The 13,843-nt window shown below is 39.1% G+C and overlaps 2 protein-coding genes across 2 annotated transcripts in view; one reads left to right on the top strand and one right to left on the bottom strand.

Moving 5' to 3' along the window:
- The window catches only part of CACNA1C (calcium voltage-gated channel subunit alpha1 C), an 879,081-nt gene that overhangs the window by 73,919 nt on the left and 791,319 nt on the right, over positions 1 to 13,843 (top strand). Inside the window, exon 2 of the mRNA XM_069094317.1 lies at positions 11,087 to 11,410. Coding sequence (XP_068950418.1) covers positions 11,087 to 11,410 — 324 coding nt within the window. The remainder of the gene's footprint in view (positions 1 to 11,086; positions 11,411 to 13,843) is intronic.
- DCP1B (decapping mRNA 1B) overlaps positions 1 to 13,843 on the bottom strand; it is a 316,409-nt gene that overhangs the window by 265,434 nt on the left and 37,132 nt on the right. The gene's annotated exons all lie outside the window — the stretch shown is intronic.

The raw sequence follows: 13,843 nt of genomic DNA, 5'->3' as shown, positions 1-13,843 counted from the left end.
GCAGGAGAGCAGAGTCCCCGGTTTCAGTTCCAGGGCAGAGAGGACAGATGTAGTTTGTAGTCACCAGAGGGACTGCAGGGAGCAGGATCATTTGCAGGACAGGGTAGCTGGGGGACCTAGCAATAGCTTAGGAGTGGAGAGGAGAGCCCAAGGTTGAGCCCTCGGACAGACTTCAGAAAATAACAGTAAGAAGGACCTGAAGCTTAGGGCATTATTCCCCATACCCCAGGACTACAACTTGATTACACTAATAGCTGTTAAGAACAAAATTAGACAAAAATAAAAATGAGTGAGCCAAGGAAGAAGAACCCAACCATAGATAGCTACTATGGGGATAGAAAAGATCTGGGTTCATATTCAGAGGAAGATAATGGAGCTAAAAAAACACTCCTGGGGCAGCTAGGTGGCACAGTGAATAGAGCACTAGTTCTGAAGTCAGGAGAACCTGAGTTAAAATCTGGCCTTAGACACTTGACAACTGTGTGACCTTGGGCAAGTCACTTAACCTGGATTGCCTTGCCTTCTGCCCTCCAAAAAAAAAGCCACTCCTTTTTTTTAAATGAGAAAAGTCAAATGGTCCCAAGCACAAAAAGAATTCTTGGAAGAACTTAAAAAGGACTTTAAAAATCAAATAAGGGAGATTGAGGAAAAATTAGAAAAAAAGAGCAATTCAAGAATATGAAGAAAAAATTTTAAAAGTCAATCAATTTTAAATAGAGAATCAAAAACTTAAGGGGGAAAATAATTCCTTGAAAGGTAGAATTGGGCAAAGGGAAGCTAATGACAAAATAATAAAACAAAATCAAAAGAATGAAAAAATAGAGGACAATGTAAAGCATCTCATCAGAAAAACAACTGATATGGAGAAGAGATTGAGGAGAAATAATCTGATTAGTTGTACTACCTGGAAATTATGATTAGAAAAAAGACCTTGATACAATATTACAAGAAATTATCAAGGAAAATTGTCCTGAAAATGTAAAACAAAAAGGCAAAGCAGAAATAAAAAAATCTGCTGATCACCACTTGGAAGAGATCCCAGGAGGAAAACTCACAGGAGTATCATAGCCAAGTCTCAAAGCTCCCAGGTTAAAGAAAAAAATATCAGAAGCAACAAGAAAAAAAAGTTTAAATATCATGGAACTACAATAAGGATTACACAAGACCTAGAAGCTACTATGTTGAAGGAGCACAGGTCTTAGAATACTATATTTTGTAGAGCAAAAGAACTGGGGTTATGATCAAAGGTAACTTACCCAGCAAAAGTTAAGTGAAATCCTGAATGGAAGAAAAATGGACATTTAATGGATCAAAAGACTTTCAGGCATTTGTGACAAAATCAGCATTTTTAAGAGAAATTATTTTCAATACAGAATTTTAAAGAGAAACTTTTAAGAGAAAAATTGACATATAAGATCCAGGAGAAATATAAGGTAAACATTAAAGACCAATCATAAGGGAGTCAATAAGGTAAAATTGTTTACTTTTTATATGTGAAAATAGTACTGATATTTTTATGAATGTCATCATTATTTGGGTAGTTTGAAAGAAAAGTGTGGCCTGAACTGAGTATTATGGCGTGGTTCTAAAATAATAAAACTGTGCAGGGAGAGAGATAAAAAGGAGTGATCACCTCATACAAATGAGGTATAAAAGGAAAAATTGATACCAAAGAAACTAGCAGGGGGAGGATGGATAGTTACTGTCATTGGGAATGGGTTAGAGAGGAAATAACATATACATACATTACCCCCTTCCATCATATATACATAGATGTGTGTGTATCAAAGTCTTCTAAATTCAGAAAGAAATAAGAGGGTAAGGGATATAGGGCAGAGGGAGAGGATAAGGGATGAACTCTTGGAGTAATGGGTAGATTAAGGAATAGGGGAACAAGGTCATGAATAGAGTAAAACAGAGGAGTGAGGAGGGATAGGGATAGGAAGATAATGATAGTAAGGAAAAGTAGGAAGGAGGAAAATGCCCAAGTAATTATAGCTTAGAATGTGAATGGGATGAATTTACCCATAAAATGGAAACTGATAGCAGATTAAAATTTTGAGTTGAACAATATATTGCTTTCAGGAAATGCTTTAAAAATGAGAGATATACACAAAGATAAAATAAAGGTCAGAAGTAGAATTTATTATGTAAAAAAAAGCAGGGGTAATAATCATAGTTTCAGACAAAGTTAAAGCTAAAATAGATTTAGTCAAAAGAGAAAAATAGGCAAAACATACTATGTGTCAGTAATATTATTCAATATTGTTTTATACCATTTAAAATAACTAGATAGTATGAAATATCTGAGTATATACTTGCCAAAACATAAACAATAGCTACATAAACATAAAATACTTTTTATACAAATAAAATCAGACCCAAATAATTGAAGTAATATTTATTGTTCATGGGTAGGTAAAGTTAATGTAATAAAAATGACAATTTTACCTAACTAATCTATTTATTTAATGCCATTGCAATTGAATTACTAAAAAAATTATCTTACTGAGTTAGAAAAAAAATAGCAAAGTTAATTTGAAAGAACAAAAGGTCAGGAACCAGGGAAGAAAGATGTAAAGGAAACAGATTTAGTAGTGTCAAACCTTAAACTATATTATAAGGTGAGAGCATTGTTGAAGTTTAAAATCGATAATTTTGATCATTTTAAATTAAAATTTTCTTTTATAAATAAAACCTATGTGCCCAAGAATAGAAGGAATGTAGAAAACTGGGGGAAAAAAAACTTTCATAGACAATCTCTCAGATGGGATATGATTGGGTTGGAATATTGCTGCGGTATAAGAAATGATACACTGGTTGAACTTGGACTTGGAAGATGCTACCCACCTTCAGAGAAACATGACAAGTGGAAATAAGCATAGTATAGTCTTACATACATGTGTATGAGTGTGTATATGTATATGTCTATAGATACCTATGTATATATCTATGTGTATATGTTTTGTGTATCTAGATAGATATCTCCATGGTTAATTATAGCCTTCTTTAGGGAGAGCGGTGGGAGAAGGGAAAAAAAATAAACATTGCACAACAGTGAACAAAAGAAAACCCATGTGGAAGCAAAGAAAAACTAGGTAGCTCTAAAAACAATGTGTAGTATTTATTATATAGGTTTTCTTGAAATGGAAATTTATTGTTTTAGATTGAATCCTCTCTATGTTCTGCTGTATACATGGCAATGTTTTTTTTTCTTTTCTCATTTTGTCCTTAAGTTTTAAATAAATAGAAAAAATTTCTAAAAATAATAAAAAAAGCTAGGGAAGCCCAGAAAGGGGTCCAAATGCTTCAGTGAACTGGGTCCTGGTGTCCAGTTTCTTCTTTTCTTTTGTAGTCTTCTGAGGTATGAGCAGGAGTCTTGTCCACAGGTTTTTATGGACAGTACTGCTTCTCAGAAAATATATCTCAGATGATACCATATCACTTGTAGTATCTTGGGAGGGAGGAGGAGAGAGTGTCAGCGGCAGGGAATTTTATCATAATAGGCTGATGTCAAATGTCTAATACTGGTGTACTCTCTTAGGCAGCAGAATGGTAGACATTTCCACAAAGGAGGTCTCAAAGTGACTGTGGTTTCAGGGTTGAACTCAGCATTGGCATCCTCTTGTTCTAAAATCAAAGGAATGGGGAAGGAGGTTTCTATCACTAGTTAAAAGCATGACTTTGTTCTAGGCACGATATAAATTAATTTGAACAGGGATAGTCCCTATCAACTACAGGTTTATCTACTAAGTTAGTGGCTCCAAAGTGGGGTGTGTTCACTCTAGGGAGAGACCCAGATGATCTTTTTGGGGTACAGAAAAAACTGCATATATATATATACACACACACACACATATATATTTGGTTTTTGCAGGGGGGAAAGGCAGGGCAATTGGGGTTAAATGACTTGCCCAAGGTCACATGGCTAGTAAGTGTAAGTGTCTGAGGCTGGATTTGAACTCAGGTCCTCCTGACTCAAGGACAATGCTCTATTCACTGTGCCACCTAGCCACCCCCCATTTATGTATTTTTAAATCTAAAAAAAGAGGCAGAAATTAAGCTTTATGTTGCTATTTAATATTTGGATTGACACTGACACTATCATATATCAGAAAGTCACATATTACATATAAAGTGTAAGGGGAGAGTAGGAATTCCACCACTCAGAGGAGTTGACAGTGAAACCTTGTTTGTTTGTTTTAAGAATATTACAATGTATTACATGTTACAATGGTTTACATGTCCCCAGTTATGTGGATTTACAGCTTATATTATTAGTTTTCAACTGGCTCTCACAAAATAAACAAAAACGCTTAAAAAAGATTCTTGCAAAGTTAAACCAAAAATTGAAAATAATACTAATAATAGGAACATAAGCAAAGAAAATGAAAATGGCAGAGTTGACAACCAGTCTGCTCCTAGTACAAACTTAATCAGTTTACAAGGTAAAAATGATGATCTAATCAAATTTGACAAGAAGTTGGCAAAAAATTGAAATTATCAAGATTTGAAATAAGGATTTATATCTACTATTACTAATGATTAACCTTGCTCTAAGTATATAATGTGCCTTGAGATAGTAACTGATGATAGCATGGAGCCATTATGATTCACAAGAGACTTAAGAATTAATCTTTTGTTGCCAAAATGATGTGCTGTCACCTGTGCAGGTATACAAGTCTGCAAACTTGACCCACTTACAAACAGCATCTCCTAATGTGTTTCAAAATCTTCCAAGTAAAGAATTTTAGTGAATTTTGAACACATTTATTAAAAATATGAAAATGCAATACCTTCCAATTAGTTTGCAAGAACAGTTGATTGATATCAGGGAATATGGAAATTTACTGGCTGAATTTCAATACAAACCTTTATACAGTTGGTAGGTGGGGTTGAAAAATGAATACCATAATTTAGTTGGGACGTCAATAGACTTTTGTCTGATTCTATGTATCTGTGTAAGGTTTCATTTTGCAGTTTTTCCAGACGTCAAAACCAAGAATCAGAATAATCTGGACTTAAAACCAGATGTTCACATTGCTGTATCACAAAGTATTAAACCAAGATTAAAAAAAAATAATGTGGGCAGTGTAATGTCATGCCAAGGAAAGGCAACTTCCCAAGGTTCAAAATACCAGCATAGGTGCTCTCCATTTTACTCAGCGACAATCCAAGAACAGAGAAGATCAAAACATGACATCATTCAAAATACAGCATTTACTAAGTGTGATTAAATAATCTCCAAGTACTACCCCACCCCAGGACCTTACATTCATTCAATCAATTACAAAGTCCCTGTTCTAAATACTACTCTGCCCCTAGGCTGTACCTTCATTTAGTCCATCACAAAACCCCTCTTCTCAAATGGAGATTAGTTTCCAAACATAAGTAAAGTACATTCATTTGTTCAACCATAGAACACAAAAAGGTCAAAAGTTCCCTACCCCTGGATCACAATTGAATCTACCCCAGAGTTACATCAAGTTTAAGCACAGCACTTAATACCCAAATGGAGGTCTTTTCTTCATCTTGACCCGGGAGGCAAGTTCTCAGCAATCTTAGTTCCTGGGGAGACAAGGCTTAGCAAGGCCACAAGATACATTGCCAGTCTCTTCATTAATTCATCCTCTGTCTGCAGAACAGTCCTAGAACCCCTGAAAACATTAGCAAAACCCTCTCCCAGGATTTCTGTAAACATACAACAAGAAAATCCTTCTTCAGGGCTTCTGAACCAACAGAAAGTTTCCCAGACCCCTGCAACAACAGCACTGCCCTTCACCAGTGGACAGTATTCATTCTCTGTCTGCAGGACAATCTCAGTAGCTCTGAACCAACAGAAAGGTTCCCAGACCCCTGCAACAACAGCACTGTCCTTCACCAGTGGACAGTATTCACTCTCTGTTTGCAGGACAGTCTCAGGAGCTCTTAGCCAACAGCCAGGTTCCAGGACTTCTTCAACAAAAGGACTGTCTTTCACCAGTGGACAAATCTGGCAAAACAACATCAAAACAGACAGACAAAGTACCAGCAAAACAGCCATGTCTCCTCAGTCCTTGGCAGCTCCGGGGGCAGGTCTCAAAAGTCCAGGGCAATTCAAAGTGGCCCTCAGCAATCCTCTCAGTCTCTCTCTGCCTCCACGAGGGTGCTGCTTCCAAAAAGTTCTTCTGCCTCTCTCTTGTCTCTCCAAATCTACGTCACCAGCTCCTCCCAATTCAGGACTCTCTTTTCACATCAACAAGTCCATCCCACAGGTGGGATTAACCAGCTCTGGGTTTCAACACAATCAATTTGAAAACCAAGCCAATACAGGGGGATCTTTATATTCCATTACTATCACAGGCAGCTAGGTGGCACAGTGAATAGAGCAACAGCCCTGGAGTCAGGAGGATCTGAGTTCAAATGCGGCCTCAAACACTTGACACACTTACTGTCTGTGTGACCTTGGGTAAATCACTTAATCCCAATTGCCTTGCCTTCCACCCTCCAAAAAAAAAATTTATTCAATTCACATTGGTCTCATTAATTTTTTAAATTAGTATTCCATATCAGCACATGGATATTGATATTTCTGATTTTAAACAAAAACATAGATTATGGCTATATATGTATATTTATATATCATTAGATTATAAGTTCCTTGAGGGCAGGGACTATCTTTTATGTCTTTTTGTCTCGCTAGCCCTTAGCTCAGTGCCTGGCATAAAGTAGGTGCTTAATAAATAATTATTATTGATTGATCTATATTTATGTCTGTATCAATATCTATAGCTAGACTAATAGCTACATAAAAGAATGTTGAAATTGGAATAAAAATTGATTTCAATTCTAGGTTTGTCACCACAGGCAAGTCACTTAACTTTTACTTTTAGTGAAAGCCCAAAGATTGTACAATTGTAGCATTCATGGTACAATTGTAATAGTTGTGGCTAAGTTATTTTTTCAGTCATGTCTGATTCTCTGTGACCCCACTTGGGGTTTTCTTGGCAGAGATACTGGAGTGGTTTGTCATTTCCTTCTCCAACTCATTTTTACAGATGAGGAACTGAGACAAACAGTGTTAAATGACTTGTCCAGGGTCACACATTTGAACTTAGGAAAATAAGTCTTCCTGACTCCAAGCTCAGCATTCTATCTATTGCACCATCTAGCCACTGCAATTTATTGTACCATTGATAAAATTAAGTAAAAATGTAAAGTATTGTTTATTTGGTCTTGATCTCATCATTTTTGCATTCATGGAGTGGCATGTATGTATCATTTGTAAATATAACTGTATTTGGGGTGGATGCTCAGATTATTTTATTTTATTTTATTTTTTACCAGGGGGAACATCATCAAAACTTTTAGAGATGACTGCTCTAAGCTAAGGAGTAGTGACCTAAGCAGAGCTATCAAGAGGAGAAGAGAGTGTGGGGAGAGGTTATAGCAGTAAGGAGCTGACAGATGTACCCCCATTTAATAGCAAGGAGCTGAAATGTTCTTCTGCTTATGAAGCTGTTATCCCTTCTGTATATATGGGATCCTTGATATGTGCCATAACAGAGAGCACTGAAAATTCACTCATTTGGGGAGGGAAGGTGGTTGAATGATCCTACAGAATCCGAAGAACTGTGAGTTCTAAGTTTGACTCTTCCAGCAAACTTCTGGGCGCTATGAAGAGTTCATTGATCCAAATTCAATAGGCATTAATTAAGTACCTGCTGTATTCAGAATATTGCGTAGGTACTTATATTTATCTCATCTAAAAAAAAAACCAAGACAAAATTAAGCTTTATTCTGATTTAATATTTAGATTAGCATTTGGCACCCCCAGACGTCAGGCAGTCTTGAATCACATGAGGTATCCTAAGGGACCAGTGGTAATTCTACAACTTGAGAGGTTGACAGTGACACGCTCACTTCTTTGTTTGTTTTAAGCATATTAAAGTTTACATGTGCCCAGTTAAGTGGATTTACAGATTATAATATTAGTTTTAACTAAACTAGCCCTGTTAAAATAAACAAGTGGCTGAAAAAGATTCTTGTAAAGTTAAACCACAAATTGAAGATAATAGTGAAAGCACAAACAGTAAGAAAAATGGCAGAGTAAACATTTTTGATGGATACTAAGTTTGGATACCATCCCTTCAGATGGTAAAGAATGGTTGGGATATTATCCCTTAGACAAAACACATATAGAAGTATTAGGTATAAAATGACATGCAACATGAGGTCTGAGTGGAGAAGGCATTCTTGATGGGGTCTAAGAAGAAGCTTTTTGGAGGAATTAACAATGCACTTGCAAGGCTGGGTAGGAATTCAGCAAGTGCAAAGGGGGAGAGAAGGCATTCCAAGCACAATATAAGTGAAGTATGGAGGCAGGAAAGGACAGAGTGTGTTTGGGTACACAGAGTTGTACATTTTGGTTAGATAATGGAACAGTTGGAAAGGAATAATATGAGTAGGCTGGTCTCAGAGAGCCTCTCAGTTTGAAAACTGAAGAACTTTTTACAAGGTCTAGTGGTGAGAAGGGAGGTTTCTCTCTAACTTGCACATAAATGGCCTCCATGTTGTATACTTACTCATGTGATTCATGAAAAGGGGTCTTTTCTCCTCGCCAAGGCAAACCTCTGTACATTGCACAACCCATCTTCTCCAGAGATTGTCCCCTATATCATTGCCATATTCTCAATAATTTTCAGTCTCTCCATGTCTGTTGGTTCATTCCATACTGCCTACTGACATGCTAATGTCTCATCCATCCTCAAAACCCCTCATCCATCCCAGCTGTTTGTCCCATTTCTCTCCTCCCATTTGTGGCAAAACTCCTCAAGAAGGCCATAGATAGGTGCCTTCACTTCCTTTCCTCTAACTCTCTTCTTTGACTTCCTGTAGTCTGGCTTCAGACCATATCATTCAACTGAAACTGCTCTCTCCAAAGTTAATAATAATCCCTTAATTATCAAATCCTAATGACCTTTTCTCAGTCCTATCCTCTTGCCTTCTCTGCAGCCCTTGGCACTGTCAATCACTTCCTTGATTTCTCCTTGATTCTGTCTCCTCTCTAGGTTTTTAGTGCACCACTCTCTCCTGGTTCTTCTATTTATTTGACCACTTTCTCTGTCTCCTTTGGTGGACCTTCATCCAGGTCATATATACCAACCATGGGGCTCTGTCCTGGGCCTTCTTCCCTTCTGCTTCTATGCTATTTCACTTGGTGATCTCACCAGCTGAATTCAATCATATCTACGCTGATAATTCTCAAATCTTCTTATCCAACCCTGACCTCTATTTTGACATCTCCAACTATCTACTAGCCCTCTCAAACTGAATGTCCTATAGACATCTTAAACTCAACATGTCCAAAACTGAACTCATTATCTTTCCCCCAAACCTCTCCTTCCTTCCAGCTTCCTTATTACTGTTGAAGGTACTTCTCTCCTCCTAGTCCCTCAGGCTTACAACCGAGGTACCTTTCTCCACTCTTCATCTCACCCCACCATGTCCAATCTGCTGCCAAAGCCTGTACATTCCACCTTTGCAGCATCTCTTGAATATGCCCTCTTCTCTTCTCTGCCACTGCCACTACCTGATGCAAGCCATCACCCACTCATTCCTGACTATTGCAATAGCCTGCTGTTTGGTCTCCTGCCACAAATCTCTTCCCTCCAGGTTATCCTCCACTGAGATATCCAAGTTATCTTCCCAAAGCAGCACAGGCCAGACTTCCTCATTCCCCTCACTCAATAAACTTCAGTGGCTCCTGGGGAAAGCTAGGTGGTGCAGTGAATAGAGCACTGGCCCTGGAGTCAGGAGGACCTGAGTTCAAATCTGGCCTCAGACACTTAACACTTACTAGCCATGTGACCTTGGGCAAGTCACTTAACCCCAATTACCCTGCCCTCCCCCTTCTAAAAAGCAAAAAATAAATATATGTAAAAAAAAACAAAACTTCAATGGCTCCTTATCACTTCTAGGATCAAACAGAAAATCCTATCTTTGGCATTCAAGGCCCTTCATAATCTCTTGTTCCTTTCCTTTTTGGTCTTCTTATCCCTTAGTCTCCTCCAAGTACTCTGTGATGCAGTGACAGTGACATCTTTACTGTTCCTCAAACAATACACTTCATCTCTTGACTGGGTATTTTTGTGGGCAGTTCCCTATGCCTGGAATGCTGTCTCTCCTTATCTCCATCTTCCTAAATTACCATCTTCTATAAGATGTGTCTTCCTTCTGTTGATTATTTCTTACTTATCCTATAAATAGCTTGTTTGTACATAGTTGTTGTCTCCCCTTTTATTTTCTCTTTCTCTCTCTCTCTCTTTTTTTTTTTTTACTTTTCGGAGGGGGGAAGGTAGGGCAATTGGGGTTAAGTGACTTTTCCGAGGTCACACAGCCCTGACTCCAGGACCAGTGCTGTATTCACTGTGCCACCTAGCCACCCATCTCCCCTTTTAGACTGTGAAGTCCTTGAGAGCAGGGATAGCCTTTTGCCTTTCTTTGCAACCCCAGTGCTTAGCACAGTGCCTGGAACACGATAGAATGTTTAATGTTTATTGACTGACTAACTGACTGCCTTCAAAAAACCCTAAGTCCTTGACATACATCTAGGTCCTGAGTAGCATGAATAATCCCCTGAGATTGTGACATGTATTTGAATTTACACTTTTTGAATTTATAATTATGTAAAATGTGGTAATTGGTTCCAGATAAATGGAAATATGCAGTGCAAGTTCAAATAATGTGACCACTTGAGGAGACTCATTATTTGCATTAATCTAAACCTAGTTGTATTGATGGAAGGACCTTTCAAAGCCTAGTTTAAGTCTCTCCTTTCACCATAGAGAAACTAGACACAGCCGCTAAAGGGTTTTGCCTAAAATCACTCTGGTAATTAGTAGCACCTGTCTTTTAATACTCAATTCAGAGTTTCTTCCATTGCTCCACACTCAGGTGTCCCCAACTACCAATTCTCTACCTTCTTCTCCCTAGCTCTCCATTTTGTGCGATTGAAAGAATTCTTGAGACCTGATGCACCAGAACCTTTTCCACACTCCTCTTTTTCTCCCTTAGTAACCTTATTCTCTCCAATTTCCTTCTGCAGGTTCCAACTATGGGAGCCCTCGCCCAGCTCATGCCAACATGAATGCCAATGCCGCGGCCGGGCTTGCTCCCGAGCACATCCCCACCCCAGGAGCAGCCCTCTCATGGCAGGCGGCCATCGATGCTGCCCGGCAAGCCAAGCTGATGGGCAGTGCTGGCAATGCCACCATCTCCACCGCCAGCTCTACTCAGAGGAAACGGCAGCAGTATGGAAAGCAGAAGAAGCAAGGGAGCACAACGGCCACTCGCCCACCCCGTGCGTTGCTGTGCCTGACCCTGAAAAACCCCATCCGGAGAGCGTGCATAAGCATTGTTGAATGGAAATATCCTTTTGGTGTGGTCTGGACAGGATGTTTGTGGTCTCCTCTTGCTATCAGCATTTACTTTGAGAAAGCAGTGGGTCAAGGTGCCTGGGCTCTGGAGGCAGAGGACCTGGGATCTAATTCTGCCTCCTCTGCCTGCCTTCTCTGTGAGCTTGGGCAACTCACTTAACCCCCTTGGGCCTCCGTTTCCTAATCTTTAAAAATAGAGGGAGGAAAAGTTGTAGTAGATGGTATGTGAAGTCCTTTCCTATTTATTATCCTATGATCCATCACTCCTGATAGTACTAGCCCTCAGAAAACCCAAAACTTAAGTAGGATCTGTGGGCAATGTCCAACTTTCAGAGATAGGAAATAATAATGGCTTTTAGGGTATCTATGTAACATTTTATAGATTACAAAACATTTTCTTCCTATTCAGTAACATAATATAGGAAAAAGAATACTGGATTTGGGGGTCAGAGGACTTGCGGTAAGATCCTAGCTCTGCTATGTACTACTACAATTAGGTGATCTTGATCATAACTTTTCTGGACCTCAATTTCCTTTGCTTTTTTTTTTTTGGAGGGGGGAAGGCTGGGCAATTGGGGTTAAGTGACTTGCCCAAGGTCACACGGCTAGTTTTTGTGTTAAGTGAGGCAGCATTTGATCTCAGGTCCTCCTGATTCCAGGGCCAGTGCTCTATTCACTGCACCACCTAGCTGCCCTGTCAATTTCCTTGTCTATAAAACGAGAGTACTGGCCCAGATTCTAGGAACTCTGTGAAGCAGATAATATATGCAGGTACTATTTCCATTTTAAAGGTGAGGAAATAGGCTGAGAAAGGTAACTTGAGCAAGGTGATACACCTGATCAGCCCCCAAGTCAGCACTTGAGCCCAGATCTTTGACTTCAAGCCTGTTTTTCTTCCCTTATACTATGATGTAAAATGAATTATTCTCCATGACCCGCCCTAGTTGAGCTGATTATGTTATCTTTTGCTTGACTGGGTCTCTTCCTCCTTCCCCCCTTCTTTTAATTTCTTTTTTTTTTTTTTGGAGTGGGGAAGGCAGGGCAATTGGGGTTAAGTGACTTGCCCAAGGTCACACAGCTAGTAAGTGTTAAGTGTCTGAGGATGGATTTGAACTCAGATTCTCCTGACTACAGGACCAGTACTCTATCCACTGTGCCACGTAACCGTCTCCCTTCCTTTCATTCTCAACAGATCTGGGGGTGGTTTCATGACCCAGTCTCTCTGGTATTAGAGAGAATATCAGCCTAGAAAAAGAGGCCATTGGCCACTGTCAGCTCTGGTATGAGTAGGCATTGATACCTGTTGTGCTGCTTAATAGGAATCTAAGGAGTACGTACTTGAAGGCAGTTGCTTCATGGGGAGGTTACAGGTGGTGCCCTCTATGGCATTATAAGTCATTGATAAAGAGGATGAATTGAAGCATTGTCCTCATTCAAGCACTCCTCTCAGTAATAACAATAGCTAGCATTTATATAGCTCTCTAAGATTTACAATGTACTTTACAAATATCTCGTTTTTTCCTTCCCAGCAACACCAGGAGACAGGTGCTGTTACCCCTTATTTTACAACCTTTACCCAGAAGTGTTCTGGAGCCAGCTTTTACCGGCTTGCACCAACCAATTGTTAATTTTTCAGTGTGGGCATTAGGCACCTTGGAAATTAGCAACTGCTACAAGTCAGGGCTTGATTTATTATTTTATTGCTTGTATAGGAAGTGACAGAGAAAATGTTACTAATGCAGATGAAACTGAAAAGTGTGTCCTGGTTTTGGGAGAGCTGGTTGTTAAATATTTACCAGCATACCTCTGCTGCTAATAGTATTTCTTGAAAGCTCTTCATCACATACCCTAAGCCCAGAGCTTTCCTTTTAAGGAAGTTCACATTGGCAGAGAAAATTATGGAAAGAACACCATATTTGGGCCCAGAGGACTTAGGAAAAATCCTGGTCCTACTACATGTAGTTATGTGACCTTTGGGAGACTTCTTCCCATCTCTAGGCTTCAGTTCTCTCATCTGTTAAAACCAGAGGGTTAGAGTAGAAGGTTTTTGAGGACCCTTTCAGTTCCAAATTCTAAGAATGGTTTCTGGGGAGAAGAATGCTGGAATAGAGAGAAATCCACTATATGCTTAAGAGTTTATCTTTTTATCAAGAATCCCCAGTGTGGGATAAAATGAAAGTGGAGGTACAAACTTTAGAAACATGAGGGAATAGCCAAAGAGAGGACTCTACAAGAAAGCAGTAAGTGAATCAGATGGAAAGTTGTGTTATATTCAAGGGTGGAGCATGGATAGCAGTAGCTATGACTTAAAATTGTCCTGAGTGCTATCAAGGTAGCAGAAGCCAATGCTAGGGGCTTGGACAAAATCTCTTGCCTGTACCAGTGACCCATATGAATCTCATTCTCTAATTGTGAGGATAGGCTAA

This window comes from Petaurus breviceps, unplaced genomic scaffold (assembly GCF_028583685.1).
Source record: "Petaurus breviceps papuanus isolate PSGF00001 unplaced genomic scaffold, PetGlider_PUasm1.0 216, whole genome shotgun sequence".
Classification (NCBI taxonomy): Eukaryota; Metazoa; Chordata; class Mammalia; order Diprotodontia; family Petauridae; genus Petaurus; species Petaurus breviceps.
This window is presented reverse-complemented; position numbering and strand designations above follow the sequence as displayed.